General features: G+C 47.9%; 1 protein-coding gene across 1 annotated transcript in view; it reads left to right on the top strand.

Annotated features, from left to right (window-relative positions):
• Nucleotides 1-17,555, top strand: part of ATP11C (ATPase phospholipid transporting 11C) — an 82,483-nt gene that overhangs the window by 38,071 nt on the left and 26,857 nt on the right. The window contains exons 7-23 of the mRNA XM_044426986.1: nucleotides 2,726-2,829; nucleotides 3,986-4,036; nucleotides 4,356-4,420; nucleotides 5,443-5,524; nucleotides 5,931-6,081; nucleotides 6,196-6,393; nucleotides 7,225-7,365; nucleotides 8,185-8,330; nucleotides 11,179-11,250; nucleotides 11,941-12,014; nucleotides 12,149-12,252; nucleotides 12,779-12,960; nucleotides 13,437-13,691; nucleotides 15,177-15,348; nucleotides 15,519-15,621; nucleotides 16,277-16,422; nucleotides 17,254-17,313. Of these exons, the coding sequence (XP_044282921.1) occupies nucleotides 2,726-2,829; nucleotides 3,986-4,036; nucleotides 4,356-4,420; nucleotides 5,443-5,524; nucleotides 5,931-6,081; nucleotides 6,196-6,393; nucleotides 7,225-7,365; nucleotides 8,185-8,330; nucleotides 11,179-11,250; nucleotides 11,941-12,014; nucleotides 12,149-12,252; nucleotides 12,779-12,960; nucleotides 13,437-13,691; nucleotides 15,177-15,348; nucleotides 15,519-15,621; nucleotides 16,277-16,422; nucleotides 17,254-17,313 (2,106 nt within the window). The remainder of the gene's footprint in view (nucleotides 1-2,725; nucleotides 2,830-3,985; nucleotides 4,037-4,355; nucleotides 4,421-5,442; nucleotides 5,525-5,930; nucleotides 6,082-6,195; nucleotides 6,394-7,224; nucleotides 7,366-8,184; nucleotides 8,331-11,178; nucleotides 11,251-11,940; nucleotides 12,015-12,148; nucleotides 12,253-12,778; nucleotides 12,961-13,436; nucleotides 13,692-15,176; nucleotides 15,349-15,518; nucleotides 15,622-16,276; nucleotides 16,423-17,253; nucleotides 17,314-17,555) is intronic.

Genomic DNA, 17,555 nt, shown 5'->3' with positions numbered 1-17,555 from the left:
CAGCTGGTCCACAGCCTGCGGGGATATAAAAGTAGCCATATCCATTATTCTGTGAACCATCATGACTTGTTTCCCTCCAGGTGTGTTTGATTAAAACTCACACCAACATAGGGTGTGCTGGCTGGGGAAAATGGGAGTTGCAGGCCAGATCAACTGGATAGCTATGTGTTGCCTGGCCCTGCTATACACCAATATTTAAATAGCAAGAAACTTCCAGAAAACTATGATGCAGGATTTAAAAAAAATCTATTTATTAGTATATGTATATCCCTGCCCCTTTCCTCTTTCCCTGCCCAATTCATGTTGCCTTCCTCCTTTCCCCTTTTAGCCTCCTAGTGCTCTAACCACTATACCCACTGGCTTTCTGCATGTTAACTTCTTGTCTGATTCTTAACATGCAAATAAGCCATGATAGTCCAGCCTCCACTTACCTCTTCATGTTTTGCAAGAACAAAATGCAAATTTGCTAGGGAAGGGCTGCATATAGAAAGTACAAGGAGCCCTTGGGATGCCGCTAATGCCAAAACTAGTTTAAGGGTTCCAGCCCTCCAAGCTCTGCCCCAAGTAGTGGAACGTCAGGTTTTCAGATGTCTCCTGCAACTGATGCAATAGAAACGATGGAAATTTTGAGATAATGAGCTCAGGAAGCATTTCGGTGAGTTTTGTTTATGAAGATGGATTGCAGTAATACATCTTGGCAGCAGGAGTGACTTAAAGTGCTCCGCAGTGACTAGAAAAAGAACCTCTTAAAAAGGGGTCCCTGATGCTGGGAACGATCGACGGCGCAAGGAGAAGGGACGGCAGAGGGCGAGGGGGCTGTATGGGGTCGCTGGGCTTGGGTGGACTCCGAGGGATGGTGGGCAGGAGAGCGTGGAGGAAGGCTGTCCACGGGGTCGTGATGGGTCAGGCACGACTTTGTGACTAAACAACAAAAAAGGGCGCATTTGGGGATGGTGGTTATTTGACATGCTAATTTTATCGGAGGAAAATCCTCTCCACATACCCAGAGATACTGAGCCTAGGTTGTTCCTCCTCCTCGGAGACTCTCAGCTGATTTCCTTGGAAAGATCCTGGAAGGTGTAAGACATCTGTGGACATGTCTGTCTTCCAGAATTGCTCAACTGTTGTTTTTCTCCGGCGAGTCTCTGGACTCAGCCCATTCAGACTGTTCTCCGGCTTTGTGAAATACAGAAAGTCCCTTCTAAATAATTGCGAGGGCACTTCCAAACCTGTTGGGGCAGCAGCTGGTTCTGTTTTGGTCTCTGTTCTGTAGCCCTGCAAGGTGGAAATAAGCAACTTGTTTTGCACAGAGAGCCATCTATAAAATCTAAGCTTACAGCTCTGTATTGTAGCTTGAAAATCTAGGGAAGATAATTTGCTGCAAGCTCCATTTGGACTTTTGAAAAAGGAATTGACCGTGTCCCTGGATATGATTCATAGACACTAATTCACCTTTGGAGCTGGACACCACAGTGGCTTTAAAAATAGATGAACATGTGTGCATAAGCGTTATTTTTAAACATTTCCAATCCAAACAGCCAATATATTCAAGACAGTGCTAGAAAGAAGGTGGTGCTGGTTGACAGACTTAGAACAGAGAGAGAAAGCAAGATACAGTCAACCCTTGGGGAGCAGAACCAGGTTCAACCTGAGGGCCAAATTCTACTCTTGGGGGCCACATGCTGGTGTGGACTGAAGGCAGAAAGGGGTGGGGCCAGAAGCACAGGGGGCGGGACCAAAATAATCAGCATATTTTGATTTGTCACTTTTTCTGCTGGGAACTAAGCCTCGGAGAGGCATTTCAGCCTCTTAGAATGGGGTGGGGACTGTACAGATTCTGGGAATCCACTAAGCAACTGGTGGTCAGGACGGCTCAGAAGGGGTAGGGCCCCTGGGCATTCTCAGAAAACCAGGTTGGGCCAAACCTAATGCACAGCTGTCCAGTGATTTCATGACCCCATGTACTAGCTGCTGCTTGTCTTTTCCTGCATCTGTCTCTGGAGTCATGACTTCGTATTATTCGTTTTTTATTTAATTGAGTATATATCCCTCATTTTTCTTCTTTCTTTTTAAGAACTCAAAATGGCTTACATCGTTCTCTTCCCACATTAATTAGCTGCATTACTTAGTGGCATCTCATTTGCTGCCCACTTGCTTCTTTTTATTTATAGAGGCCCCAAATCGGTCAAGTTACGAGGGGTCTCCAAAAAGTTTCCACACTTTAATATTTTATAAATATATTTTATATAGTTTTTGCTGATGGCATTAAAAAGTTGGTACAATGCTAGGAAAAATGCTTCACAAAGGAAGATGACTATGTAAAAAAATGATGTAATTTGTTTTTGAAATTCTTAATAATAGAGTTTTTAAAAGTGTGGAAACTTTTTGAAAGAATCCTAATATATATTAACCAATGTGTTCATTTTATTATATGGGTGTTGATTTGCTGCACTATGAATAACACATCAATTTTGCTGATAAATCTTTAAAAAATAAAGCAAAAAACACCTGAAAGCAATAAATGCACAATAAATAATAATAAAAGCAAACTTCCTGAGAGGACTAGAAAGACAGATTGAAACCAATCTGTGGCAGCATTTTCAGCAACAAGAAAACAGTGGAACTCGGAACTTCTTAAAAATAACATGCTGTGTAGAAACTCTCTGAATGTTCTGCAGGTGTTAAATGGTTGCTTACCAGTGTTGTCCTTCCTGCCTCTCTTTAGACTCACTACACTGTGCAGGATACGGCAAAACTCTGCACTTGCCAAGCCTTAGATGGCCTCACCGCCACAATAGAATGTGAGCAGCCCCAGCCAGACCTGTACAGGTAAGCTTAGGAACCTTCTGAGCTGTCCCCCATATTTGCATCCTGCCTCGCCCCTGATCACCGTGTTGAAACTTGGGGTGTGGCAAGCTGCGACTTCGCTTGCAGAGCTTAGCTTTGGGGTTGATTTCCTGCCTTCACAGCCAGCGAGTCATGCCACATCCTGCGAGATCCAGTAGTCAGGAACTTCAGGGGGCTCTTCTGTCTGGGATTAGGATCATAGGAAGCTTCTGTCGACACAGTCGGACCTCTGTCCCAAGACTGGACAAAAGGTGGACAACCTCCAAAGGTTCAGGACTGCAGCTTTCCAAAACTTCTGCCAGCATGACCATTGGCCAGGAAGGTGGGAAACTGAAGTCCTAAACCTCTGAAGATCTGCTTTCATCCCACCAAACCTCCATGCATTGTAGCAGTTCTGGGGTGAGAGTCTTTTCTGGAAATTGAACCTGAAACCTTCTGCATGTGATGTATGTGCTCTACAATGGAGCTACGACTCATCCCAAGCAAGCCTTTATATGAAGCAAAAAGAGCTGTCCGCTTTTCCCTGAACAGGAAGGTCGACTGTGCATTGGCATGCTCTGGAATTGATCCTGGGTCAATGACCCATAGGCTAATTTTGAGCAAGTCTATTTTTCTGTTGACTTGCCTCTGACCCAAATGCCATGTTTCTCCTCCCCCTTGCCTCCTATTGATTCCCTCTTCCATTTTACTCTCTCTTCTCTTCCCCAGATGTCTCACAACATTACCTTTTGAGGTGCCTTCCTAATTCTTTGCCAGCACCTAGCAACTGTAATCACTTGCTAGATGGCTGTATTTTGCAAATGCCAGAACAGCAGGTTGCAGAATGATGGATAGGTGTTTTAAAGTAAATGTATTTATCAAATGCATTTTCCTTAGGCACTCTTTGCCTTTGTCACTTTTGTGGCATGGAATGATGCCCTGTCCGTCCATCTGTCTGTCTTGCAATTACCTCTCGGTAAATAACTTGCTGGACCACTCAGGTAGAGCATCTGGTTTGGGTTACTCTCTCCGAGCACCCCCCCTTGTTGCCTGCATGCTTCCCTTCTCTCCTGCCTCTTTGTTCCCAGCTACTTGCAATGGCTGTCATGTGAACACAAGCAGCACTGAACTCTCCCTTTGTGTGTCTCTCCCATTCCAGGTTTGTGGGCAGAATTAACATCTACAAAGCTGGTCAAGAGCCGATTGCCAGGTTTGTCAGCCATGCTATTTATTTGCCATCCCTGTGCCTTATTGATTGCATCTTGTGTTTTGCAGTTAACTAGCCGGCCTCTTGTTGCCCAAAGCATATTGCCAGCATCAATCAGCTTGGTATCTGACCTTTCTTTTGTGCCCTCCTCCTGCCTCACATGGATATGATCTCTGTGGGCTCATAAGTAAAGTTGCCTTCCTGTTCTTGCCTCATTTTAAGTAACTCTCCCTGCCACACCCATCCATCAGCCACCATTAGCCAGCATGTCCTGATTGCTTCTCTTTTTTGCAAACAACCTAATAGCCTGACTTCATTTTAGGGCACTGGGTCCAGAGAACCTCCTGCTGAAGGGAGCAACCCTGAAAAACACTCCTAAAATCTATGGTGAGCAATTGCTTGATGGTTTTGCCTCTTCCAGTAAAAGAATGGGAGGATGTACCTTAGGCTGAGGTGCTGTGAATGCTTCTTCATTAGTGAGGTCACCTATGTGGTAAACAAACATGTGATTGTGTTGTTAGGTGTCACATGGCAGCCTGTGTTTCCTTCGTGGCCCAACACTCGTTCATTACTGATGATGACTCCATTTTGAGCCTAGATTCTTGTTTTTATATATTCAACCTGTCCACTTAGCTGTTGCTTTAAACTGGCCCTTCCTTCAGAGGGCTCTAGGCACGCTAGTGAGTTTCCAGCTTTCCTCCTCTGTCCTCCTGTGTTGTGAGGCAAAAAAAGTGGAGGGAAGTGCTGTGGCTGAGAAGGGGCTTGGGTCTGGGTTCTTTCTGGGCTTAAGCTCAGTACACCAACCCCAGTCCACACTGAAGTCCAGGTAGCAATGGATGGTGCCTGTATAGGTCAAGAATCTTTGCCACATTTACCCAGTGAAGATAAATGAGCATTTACCCAGTGCCAAGTAATGAGCTGAACACAGCCAATGCAGGAAAGGTTCTGCCTTTAGTATTGGATCATTTTGATAGTGAAACAGTGGGATTTGCTACCATGAGGTGTGGTGGCAACCTACAACTCAGATGGCTTTAGAAGGGGATTAGACATATGTGGTTATCGGTGACCATTGGCCATGATGGCTGGATGCTACGCCATTCGTCTGAGCATTGGTTTTCTGGGAAGGAGCTGCAGATGGACAGGGCTTGTAGGCTCCCCTGTGTATCTGGGTGATCATGGTGGGAACATGAGATGCTGGAGCAGATGGACCTTTGGTCCACTCCAGCAGGGTCTTCTCATGACTTGCTCCCTTCGCATCGTGTGAAATCCAGGGCTTTGCAGTGGGAGAGCTCCAGAGTCCCTTGTGATGCCCTTGCATGTGTGATCAGCTTCCGCAAAACTTCCTTCTTGGAAAAGAGCAAATGGGCAAAGCTTTGCAGGCCAGTGACTGATGGCTTTTTATTTTGTAGGAGTGGCTGTCTATACAGGAATGGAGACCAAAATGGCCTTGAACTATCAAGGGAAATCTCAGAAACGCTCCGCTGTTGAAAAGTAAGCCCGTGTGCCAGGATGTTATTTTGTTAAAAACACAGTACACCAAATCCCTCTCTGTTTAAATGGTCCTTCTTCTCATGGCCCTCGGACACTGGAGGCTGCCCTCCCTTGATGTAGGACTTCACAGATTAACAGTAGCACTTTGCATTGTGACTCATAACCAGTGCAGTAGAATAATCCATTCTCTACAGGTGGTCCTGCTTATCAGAACGGCGTGGTGACGGCATTTTGTATCAGCTGAGGTTCCCCTCAGTGCTTCTGTCTTCAGCTTGAATTGAGGCCAATGGGTGCATCTGCCTCCAACAGGTGCCTCCTTATTCAAACTGCATTTGCCTCAGATTTTTTTTAACACACCTGTATTCCTCTCCCCCCCTCCCCCTGTGTGGACTTTTTGACTTTCCAGGTCGATCAATGCTTTCTTGATAGTCTACTTATGCATTCTTGTGGGTAAGGCTATTGTGTGTACCACTCTGAAGTACATCTGGCAAAGTGCTCCACATAACGATGAACCTTGGTACAACCCCAAGACGCAGAAGGACAGAGAAACCTTCAAGGTAATCAGCTGGCTTCAGCTGGGTTGCAGTTGTGGTCAGATTCACCACTTTTGTCCTTCTACACCTATAACAATGTACTATCAGTCCAGTGACTCTTCCTCTTGCTTCCTTTAGCTCTTAAAAATATTCACCGATTTCCTGTCCTTCATGGTTCTGTTCAATTTCATCATCCCCGTCTCCATGTATGTGACAGTCGAGATGCAGAAATTCCTCGGCTCCTTCTTCATTGGATGGGACAAAGAGATGTTTGATGAGGAGCGCCAAGAAGGGGCCTTGGTGAACACCTCTGACCTTAATGAAGAGCTTGGCCAGGTCGGAACCACCTTCTGTCTCCTCCTCTTTGCACTCTTCTTGTCTTCCTCCCTTGGCCCAGACAATGGCTTCTGCCTATGGTCTTCACCACAGCCCCAACTGGCTCCAGTGATCATGGCCAATGGGCAGGTTGTGTCCTCTGTTTAGCCCACCTGGCATGATTGATTACCGTACAACAGTCCGGACCACCAGGATTCGATGCGGCCTGGGAAATTCCCCACAAAAAGGGGACTGCAGAAAATGTTTCACTCCATATTGTTGCAGTCTCTATGGCAGCCCTGATCCCAAAACTTTTTGGCCAGGTAAAAGCGCAGGAGGTGATCATCTGGCCTCAGTAAAAGGGGGCCGTTTTGAGTTCTTGAAACACAGGATTTCTTTTTTCTCTTCCAGTATTTAAATATGCATGTGCACTAAAGATTGATCCTTTGGGCTCCCGAGTGTGTGATGCTATAATTAGCACTCACTAGGCAGGATTTCCGTGCTTGTCACCATGCAGGGAAATGTCAGGCTTAGAATCTGTGCCGTGTGCGTCACCCAGCCTTCTTGATCAGGCTGCCCTGATTTTTAGGACCTCTTTCTGTGTAAAGCTTGGCCTTGTAGATTCAGCAGGTCAGCTAAAACCTGCAAACGTAGCTGTTTTTCCTGCAAATACATGTAAATAAGATTTGATGGGTTTTTCCCCTCTTTCTCCTGATATGTTTCTAATTTCAACAAAATCATAGCATCAAAGGAGAGTTCATTTTCCTTAAGAAGGTCCCCAAGTGGAAAACGAGGAAAGGGTTTTGTCATCTGCATCTCTTTCTCTCTCTAACGTTCTCCCTTTCTTCTTAGGTCGAGTATGTGTTCTCTGATAAAACAGGGACTTTAACACAAAACACCATGGAGTTCATTGAGTGCAGCATTGATGGCTACAAGTACAGCGATGCCTTTTCAGAGGTGGATGGACCACAGCTATCTGGCAAAGCAGAAAGGGTAAAGCAAACCTGGCAGCCCCTCCCCCCGGCTCTTCCCCCAGCAAAGATGCCCTTCTAAGGGTTAATTTTAGGATTCAAAAGGCCCGGAGATGCTCAGGCTCGGAGTGCTCCCAGCGCTATGGGGGGAACTAATGGATCCTCTTGGGGAGGAGGGAAGGAGTTGGTTGCAGAGCTAATCAGAAGACGCAGTGCTTGTACCTACCCTTGTTTGAGGGCCTGGGAGCTTTTGGGCACTTGCATTCTCTGTCACAAGAATTGGATCACCGGCTCACCAAAGGGCAGCTGAGAGAGGGTGGAAGATGCCCTGATTCATGTGTGGAAAGGGATAGGCAGCCAAGCTGGTATGCAAGTTCAGGGCACAGAAGCATGAGGGAGTCCAACCCGCGAGAAGGGTCACCTCTTTTAAGATGACTGCTGCGCCTTCAGATTTGTAACTGCTGGCATTAAAAGTTTACATTTTGCAAGATAAAGAGACGAGGAAAGAAAAGGAAGCGCCCAGTTAATCAGGAGCCCACGCTGAGCTGACCAGGCATGGCTTCACATGTTAAGAGGCTGATGGAGCATTGCAGTCCTCGCTGGACTGCCCAAACCCCTCTGTAGACTTTTCTTGTGGCTCAGAGATTGGACCGCCTTTGCCACCCTGGAAATACAAGTTCTTGAGGCCGCCCAAAGCTAGCCAGTCCCCTCCTTCTTGCCCCACCGGCAGCAGTTGGTTGTATGAGTTGGCCTGGAATGCCCGGACCTTTTTGCCTGCCGCCGGAAATTTGCAGCCCACCTGCTGACAGACATGCTTTCCTTTGCAACATTCCTTTCCCAGGAGCGAGAAGAACTGTTCCTGCGTGCCTTGTGTCTCTGCCATACGGTTCAGGTCCAGCAAAAGGACTCAGTTGATGGAAAGGCACCACAGTCCAACTATGTCGCATCTTCCCCAGATGAAGTAGCTTTGCTGCAAGGAGCTCGAAAGTAAGCACGGCCTTTTTCCTTCCCCCAGCTTCCCTTCCTGCTCAGGTGTATGGAAAGGCATGCAGAGCTAACATACTCACGGACAGGTGATCCCAACTTTGGATGCTGAGAATAGTAAAGGAAGGATGGCCAAGTCGGCTGGTCCAGTCTGACCCAAAGGCAGCAGCAGTTGTTCGAAGATCTGGCTGCCAATTCCAGTGAACTTGGCCTGCAGCCTGCCTTGGGTCCTTTGAATGTGGCTGGTGCCAGAAATCGGCCTGGCCAAGCACCAGCTGCAGCCCAGGTGAGGGGAGTGGCCCACCTGCAAAGGATCCGTACCACCACCTTGGTGATCGCCTGGCACTGGCCTGGCGAGGTCGCAGGTGTTGTGCCCAGAGCCTGTCCCAGAATTCCCTGGGTTGGTGCCAAGTCTTCTGCGAGGTTTGCCATCTCCCTCACTCCTTCTGCCATCTAAACCGCCCTGATAGAAAGCCAGGCTTCTGTCCCCACCCCCTCAAACATTTTGGGTCCTTAGGGGGCAAGAAAATCACCCAAATTTCTGCCTTTAAAAAACAAAAATCCTTTTTAGCCACCTCAGGTGCCTATGAGAACAAGACAGAATATTGATTCTTTTAAACTGTATATCTAAAAGTTTCAATAAAACCTTTGGAGCATCAATAGATTAAAATGACCAGCATATTAACAACAGGAAGAAGGAAAGCAATGCCTTCTGATTCTTTCTAAATCTCTGAGGGAAGGGAACTTCATGAGTGGGCAATGGTAGGGCAGGCTAGAGATGAGGCACTGCAACCAAAAAGACCCTGGTCCGCAGTGCCACGCGTCTTGCTTCAGAGAATTGGTGCATGCGTGCGCATGTGTGTGCTCTGAGCAGGACCTTGAAAGAAGAGCACGAAAGTTCACATGAAGCTTTTCAGTCCTCCAAAATTGGCCCACGCACGCACATACCTGTTTAGGGGAGCTTTTGCTGTCCCACTCAGCTGCTCCAATGCTGGTCTGGCGCATGAAAGGACTTGGGCACAAGTGCTTAGGCATTCAGCCTGAGGATTTCACTGTGGCCAACCTTGCTCTTCTGGTGGTTTGTTTTGCCTCTATCAGCACATTTTCAGTTTTTTAATTCCTTTTTCTTTTTTGGCTGGGTGCTTGCTTACTCTATTTGTGTTAAATTTCACTGTGGGTTTTCTTTCTTTCTTGGTGCGGGGGCGGGGGGGGCAGGTGTTGGCTTTTTATGTTGGCCTAAGCCATCCAATGTATTGCAAAGTGGAAGGGTGGACCTGAAATTTTAAATTAGTAGAACTTCGCATAGTGTCCAGAAGGCAAACCACTTGGGCAGAAATGCTTGCACTGTCCCAGAACAACGGGGGAGCACCTGTGGAGAGGATGGGGGCCGTTCCAGGGGAGGGCTCGAATGTGATAGACCCCCGAGTTAGTCCGCTCTTGCAGTGTGAGGGATGGATATTCCCCTCAGCCCGCCTGCTTGGCAGCCAGTGACCCCTTCAGCCGTGGCCTGGGGGCTGATTCCGGGGACCTAGCTTTGGACAGTTCAGGTACCCCAGCCTGGCAGGTGGTGCAAAGTGAGACTACTGCAGGAGTCTGTGGAAATTATGTTACCCGGAATATAAAATTAAGCCAGTGATGTGGGTTTTCTGGAAAATCTGCAAATTAGGGCAATTTGCATCAAGACATTTCCAGGTGTTCCAGAGCAGGTGTTGACAAATTATGGGCCCCCAGATGTTTGCTGTACAAGCTCCCATCAGCCCTGCCTGGCATAGCCCATGGTGAGGACTGATGCAAGCTAAGGCTTCTGGAGTTCCACAAGTTATCCATCATTGCCCCAGAGAGCAAACTAGTGTGGCATGTTTGTTTTACTTGCATCTAATAATCTGCACAGCTAAATATTAAAAATGCTCCGTGTTAATTTGTTGTCCCAGTATGCCACAAGTATTTGACTTGAAATATCTGAGGGACACTTGCAGTACACTTAATGTGATAGGAATTCTGTATTATGCAGGTTTTTTGTTTGAATTTACAGGAAAACCCCAAAGGCCCTGACATAATAGACACGCTAGCAACCCAAATATTCAAAATATCATATACAGACAACCAATTTGAAACTGTCAAACGTACCTCCTTTTGCATTTGCAATTGGCATTCACTGTTACTCACAGACCCATGGGACACCAAAGCACTGGATAATTTTCAGTGGAAAATTTTCCACTCCACAGTAAGGACAAGGGGAGGACAAGGACAAGACACTGACGTTTGCTTGTTTGTTTGTTTTAAGCCAGCATTTAAAATTCCACTGTAATTGAGAGTTAGACAGATTTGTGCATTCCTTGGACTATGGGCTGCTGTATCCCATCATTTATTTTCCTAAAAACAAAACAAAATAAATGCATCCCAAATTATATAGACAATTAAACTCCTGCTCCCCTGCCCTGGAAGAAAGCTCACTCTTGCATTGATTATGTGTATCACACAGTTTTGCACAGAACTGAGTTTGTTCATCATAAGGTAGGGCAAAGAGCAAACTTTGCTTGGCCACCTCCCTGGCTCCTGAGACAGCAACAAGTGTTGCTCATATGCATGTATTTCATCCATGAGGACTAGAAACACACTCTTAGAAAGGGAAAAATGAAGTCCATCTCTGCCTAATACTGGCCTCTATGGTGTTTCTCAGCTTCCACTGTGACGCGCACACAGACCTACCCCTGCCTGTCACATTCTCAGTCAACCCCTCCTTTCATGTGATTTTTTTTTCATTTATTTTATTTTTAATCGAAAGAGAGAGAGTGTGTGTTTAGGTTTTTTTTTTTTTCAACGCCATTCTGTCCTTTTTGTTCATTGACAGGTATGGTTTCACTTTTCTAGGACAAGAAAATCACTTCTTGATGGTACAGAATGCACAACAGGCAATCGAGAGGTAGGCACAAGTGGAACTTGCATATTGTGCGCGAGCAAACCAAAACATTTGGGAGCACCTTCTAGAAATGCTGTGCGGTTGAGCCAAGAAGTGCTTCCCACGTCCAGTTTGGTGTGTGTGGCCCCAGGGCATGCCTTGCTCCTTCATTTTTCCCCCTCGAGGGGCTGAACTGGCCTTCTCTTCGGCCAGACAGAAAGCAGCAAAGATAGGCAGGCTGTGCTTGTTCGCCTTTCCCTTTTTCTCCTGTTAATCCAAGCTTCTGCCTTGGGTCTAGACTAACTCTAAAGCCCAAGTACTTTGAAAAATTGCTGGAAGCCTTACCTCACTGGCCAGCCACTCATCTTTCTGGCAGGCTCCAGGAAGGGCTGATGGTGTCAAGGTGGGCGACTCCATCTCTGCCTAGATACTGCTTCTCTCTCTTCTCAGGGGCATAGTAGCCTCCCGCAGGAGGGCAGGTAGTGGCCCTGGGCCAGCCAGGTGCCCTTCCTCATTTTGCCCTTGGTGAATGAGCAGTATCCCGGGCTCACCTACTGGGAAGTTAGGGGAAATTTTCAGTTGAATCCCCTCCACCAGAAGTGTTCTTTGTGCTTCTGTTCACCCTGATTTATTTACGCTGGGCTTTTTGGCTAGGGGATAATGCCTTTCCATTTCCTGCCCCCCTGATGCTCTTTGTCCCTCCTGTCTCAAAAGCTACGAGTTGCTGAACGTCCTGGATTTTGATTGTGTGCGTCGCCGAATGAGCGTGCTGGTGAAGACCAACAACGGTTAGTTGAAGCTCTCATTTTCCAAAGCGGCTTCTCTTCTTTTCTTGCTGCCGGGAACAATTTGCTAATTTAACCCTTCCAAGAAAAGTTGTTGTTGTTATTAAAAACCCAATCTTTTTTCTTTTTTCTTTTAGGAACGATATACCTGTTCTGCAAAGGAGCAGATTCGGCCATTTTCCCCAGGGTCCCACCAGCCGAAGTGCAGAGGACAAGAGTTCACGTAGAGAACAATGCACTGGTAGGTGCGCCCACAAACCTGCGCAGGGCGGTCTTGGAGCTCGTTGCCCTGCTGCATTTGTGGCGCCCATCCATGGTGCCCCCCACAGGCTGGGACGGGACATGCAGAGTGTTCAGGCTGCCTGTGTGCATCCAGAACCTTCACAATCGGGAGCTCACATTTGGATGGGAATCTGTGTGCCTTCAGCAAGCTTCCTGCTTCAGAGGTTCAGGCCCAGCCTTGTCATTAGCAGTGGCGCTAGGGATGGGGGAGCCACATGAGGTGGCCTTTGGTGGATATGCTGGCTCTGAAGCCAGAGTGGAGAACCTTTCTTGGCCCACGAGCTGAATTCCATTTCAGAGGAGTTTTTGCGGGGCCCGTTCCAGTAGTGGGTGGGATCAGTGGTTGGGGGAGAGCAGGCAGGTTCAGGGGAAAAAGCTGTTGCCGTTGGTGGCGGGGGGACTCCAGCAGGGCCAGATTTGGTTCCTGGGCCAAGGTTGCTCATCCCTCTTTAAGAAGCGTTTGCTTTCCTGCCTAACCCCTCCAGGATGGGTATCGGACGCTCTGTGTGGCCTACAAAGAAATATCCTATGCGGAATATGAGATCATCAGTAGGCAGATCAAGGATGCGACGATGGCGCTACAGGACCGAGAAGCGAAAATGGCCCGAGTGTTTGACGAAGTTGAGAAGAACATGCATCTGATTGGCTCCACCGCCGTGGAAGACAAGTAAGGGGCATGGGGGAGAGACAACCCTGGTGCCACTGTCCTGGGGGATCAGAATGTTGCATGTGCTTAGCTGTTTGTTTCTGGTCTTTGCGTCCTGCTCCCAAGCTGCAGCGCTCTGCGGGATAGACCACAAAGCCTAAAACCATAGTACGTAACAATGTAAGAAAGCCGGTAAAGGCAGATAAACAAATAGAATGGAGTTTTGCATATAGAATTTGCCCTCCCGGCTATTACTCTGCTTCAGTTAGTTAATGAATGGATATGTGGGTGGGTGCATACTAACATTCAGCTGAAATCTTTTTGTTATGTTATTTTGTTTTGTTATATTTGGAATGACTTTCATTTCCAGAAATTCCCAGAAGGTATTTTCTCTCTTAAAAATGAAACCAAACCACTCCTGCCCCCTGAAATTAAAAGGGCGGGGGTTGGGTGTATATCCACCCTTCCACTTGGTAAATGAAGGTCTCTGTCGGCAGGCTGCAAGAACTGGCTGCAGAAACCATTGAGGCCTTGCATGCTGCAGGCATGAAGATCTGGGTCCTGACGGGGGACAAACTGGAGACCGCCCAGGCCACGTGTTACGCCTGTAAGCTGTTCCAGACCAGCACAGAATTGCTGCCACTGACCACAAAAGTGGTGGGAGAGGAAGATCAGAAGAGGGGGCGGCTGCACGAGCTGCTTTTGGAGTACCACAAAAAGCTCATGGGCGACAGTCCCCGAAGCAGGAAGAGGTAAGCATGAAGATGTGCGGATGCCCTTGGGATGCCTTGCGACAGAGCAGGGAGATGGAGAGGAGGAAAAAAGAGAGGACAAGAACGTGCACCAAAAGTGAACTTGGAAGCCCAGGGTGTTTGGAATTCAGGCTTTTTCCAGTCCTGTCCGATAGAGCCATCTGGAATCTTTAAAACGGGGCCTGGATCTCACGATTGCAAGAGTTGCCCAGATTTAGGTCTGAGTTCAGAATGCAGGGGGTGCAATAAAGCACACTCCCTTTTCTCCGCCTCCTTTGCACACGCCTCTGCAGCCCTCTCAGAGATGCCAGGGCAGGAGGACTGCGGCAAAGGATTGGGCGGCCTGGCCTGATCTTCTCTCTGCATCTCCAAGGGCTGGGGCTTTCCCCCCATACCCACTGTCCTTCATGCTCTCCCTGAGCTCACAGAGAGCCAGTGCTCTCCCCCCGTCACACAGATGCCCCCAAGTACACCTGGACAAAGTGCGCAGAGTCATCTGCTGTTTTCTTCGGCCATAGTTGAATAATGTGAGCTGGGAGAAGGCACAGAAAAAGCAGGGCTGGGGGAGCTGCAATTCAGAAGAGGGGGCTGTTTGAGGGAAGAAGAAACATGCTGACAGCTCATCTTCAGACTGAACCTTTCAAGACCCAAAGTATTGAAGTATATGAAACACAAAGGCTAGATTTCAGGGCCAAGTCTTACTTTATTGTTCTGTTTGTGCTGCCCCTTTCCATTGCCTCCTTCTAGCTATAGCCTTCTCCAACATGGTATCCTCCAGAAGGGTTGGATTACATGCTGGCTGGGGGATGATGGGAGATGTAGCCCAACACATCTGGAGGGCTCCTAGTTGAAGAAGGCTGAGCTAGAAAGCAGCTGCAAGCCAGTAAAGTAGCAGCAAGGGATCCGTATACCTGCGGCATCATCCAGGGCCTACAGCAGAAACCGGAAGCATCTGGCTCTGTCCCTGTCCAAGTAAAGGACACAATATAGCTTTCCGGTTTAATGATGCTCTGTTTCCATTTTCGGGTGGCTTTTAGCTCTGCATTTCTCACTGCAGGCAGGGCAGAGAAGCCCTGGCCACGTGTCCTTGATGCTCCCTGCCAGAATAGGAGGGTAGAATCAGGAGGGTAGCCACTCAGAGAAGGGCCTTTTCAGTGGTGGTGCCCTGACTGTAGAACACACTCCCAAGGAGGTTTACCTGGTACCATCACTTTACCCTTTTCAGCGTCAGGTGAAGACCTTTTTATTTTCCTGATATTTTAACAGTTAATTGGTTTTATCCTTGTTTTTATTATTACTTATTGGGTGCACTGTGTTGTGCATCGTTGTTGTTATGGTTTGCTTTGTTCTGTGGTTTTTTGTTCTTTGTAAGCCGTTCAGAGACTTTTGGTAATGGGACGGCATAGGAAAACTTTAAATAATATAAAAGTAAATAAAATACCAGCATGTGCACCTTCCAAAGCATCTTTTCATCTCCTCTCGCAGAAGCTGGACGTTCAGCCAGGAGTACGGGCTAGTTATAGACGGGGCCACCTTGTCCCTGATACTGAATGCCCAAGACTCGTCTTCCAGCCACTACAAGAGCATCTTCCTCCAGATCTGCATGAAGTGCACCGCGGTCCTGTGTTGCCGAATGGCTCCTTTGCAAAAAGCGCAGGTGTGTCATGTCAACGCCGGCCCTCAGAGCAACATGATGTTCCCGGCATGGAGGGGCCACCTGTGCCACAGATCAGCATGCCTGAATTGGCCAACGAGCCAGTGCCTCATCCAACAACTTTCCGTTCCTGTTCCCCCCTCTTACTTGTCCCTTCTCTCCTGCCCGTTTAGATTGTTCGAATGGTGAAGAACTCGAAGGGGAGCCCAATCACACTTGCCGTAGGAGACGGCGCCAATGACGTCAGCATGATTCTGGAAGCTCACGTGGGCATAGGTAAGAAATTCCTCGAACATGCAGCCATCTGGGACATTGCCATTGGAGATGAGGCCTGTGGGAAAGACAGGGCAGCCTCCACACCCTTGTGCCCTCCAGATGTTTTCAACTGCCGTGTCTGTCAGCCCCAGCCAGCCTGGCCAAGGGACAGGCATGCTGGCAGCTACAGCCCACAGCATCTGGAGAGCGCTGGTTGGAGAAATCCGCAATAGAAGCTTATAGAAGGAGGCATAATACAGAGCATGTGGGCAGACGATTCTTTTCTTCTCCTCGTGTCATTTAAAACCTGGCTTGCTAAAAAGACAAGACAAATGGAGCATTTAAAAAAGAAAAAAGGGGGATTTAAGGAAGGCTAAACTAAGCCAAGACCAAAACAAAGGCAATTCTGCAGACCAGGGAACACTGAGCACTGGCTGGTAAGGAGAAATGGGTGGCCAGCAGAGCTTCTAGGGCAGGACAGCCCCACTCTTCCAGGGGCCATGACATAAAAGTCCCTGCCCAGATCCCCCCAGTGGCTCATTGCAGTGTCTGTCCATGAGCAAAGAAAGCTCATGTTGTCTTCCAGGCCAGCGCGGGGTTTGACATAGCACGAACTCCTCTGAGATTCCAGAACCACGATACAGTTCTTGCCATTCGCTTTCATCTCCATTTCCAGGTATAAAAGGTAAAGAGGGCCGTCAGGCAGCCCGGAACAGCGACTACGCCATCCCAAAGTTCAAAGACTTGAAAAAATTGCTCTTGGCCCATGGACATTTGTACTATGTTCGGATATCACACCTTGTTCAGTACTTCTTCTACAAGGTATTTATTGTTTTATTATTGATTGATGCCTTTTTAATCCTGCCCCTTCATTGAAAGGTCTCCCAGGTAGGTTCGCAAACATAAGTAATAATGTGGGCTCTGCCACTGGCTTGTAAACTAAAAGGCACAACACAAAAGGAAAGGGGGTTGGGAGGGAAGAGGAATTGAGTTGGCTGGTCTGGAAGTGAGCTGAGGGCATGAATAGCTTGGCCTGAGGACAGTGCTAAGGGCTGATTTGCTTCCTTGAGGAGTACTCTGTGGGACTCATCCTGGTTTACGATGGGCCTGGTTCTTCCATCTTCTCAGCTTCCCGGCCCCTTAGCTTTAGTGATGGACCCACTTCATGCTTCCCATGAAGAAAGCCACATACCTGAACCCCAGCAACCCCAGTGAAAAGTACTGGGGGCAGGTGAGACAGAAAGGTCCTTGTCCACCTGAGCACTCGACAAACTGTTGTGGGCCAGTGTGGTCCATACCAGGGTAAGCCTTCCTTCTGTGTCCTGGCTGCTGTGACTTAGTGATGTGTACGGTCTTTGGCAGAAGGGCAGGACAGGAGGCAGCAAAACACATTCTTGCCGACCAAGATTCAGAGTGGCGCTTTGCCTGCAGAGCTTGAAGGGTGTGTTGGGTTCTGCCAAGAGTGCAGCTTCTTTCATGGCAGGCCCCGTTGCTCTTAGCTGCAGAAGGCCAGAAATGGAAGCCAGGGTGCCGTGCTATGCATGTTGAGGCAGAAAAAGGCCTGCAGTTCCCAGCATTGCCTGGCCAGCCTTTAACCCCGCAGGTTTTCCTAGTAACATGACTTTTGATTTTTCCATGGTTTTGCTTTTGCAGAATCTCTGCTTCATCTTCCCACAATTTTTGTACCAGTTCTTCTGCGGTTTTTCTCAACAGGTACGTTTCTGCTACTTCAGTGATGTGGATCCCAGCTTAATTTTCAGCAAAAGTGCTGGGCACACTAGATTTCGGGTGACAGGTCTTCCAGTCGCAGAATAATGGATGAGGGAACCCGTTCTGTACCTGTAGCCCTGAAAAAGGGAGTCACGGTTGCAGATTGCAGAGATCTTCCATCTCAGCCATACCTGATCCATGTACTTCCTCTTGGCTCCCAAGTTAGCACACTGAACACTGGAAAA

Source organism: Varanus komodoensis, unplaced genomic scaffold, assembly GCF_004798865.1.
Source record: "Varanus komodoensis strain SLA01 unplaced genomic scaffold, ASM479886v1 scaffold18_1, whole genome shotgun sequence".
NCBI classification, from domain to species: domain Eukaryota; kingdom Metazoa; phylum Chordata; class Lepidosauria; order Squamata; family Varanidae; genus Varanus; species Varanus komodoensis.
The sequence above is the reverse complement of the archived record's forward strand: the minus strand, read 5'-3'. Positions and strand labels throughout refer to the sequence as shown.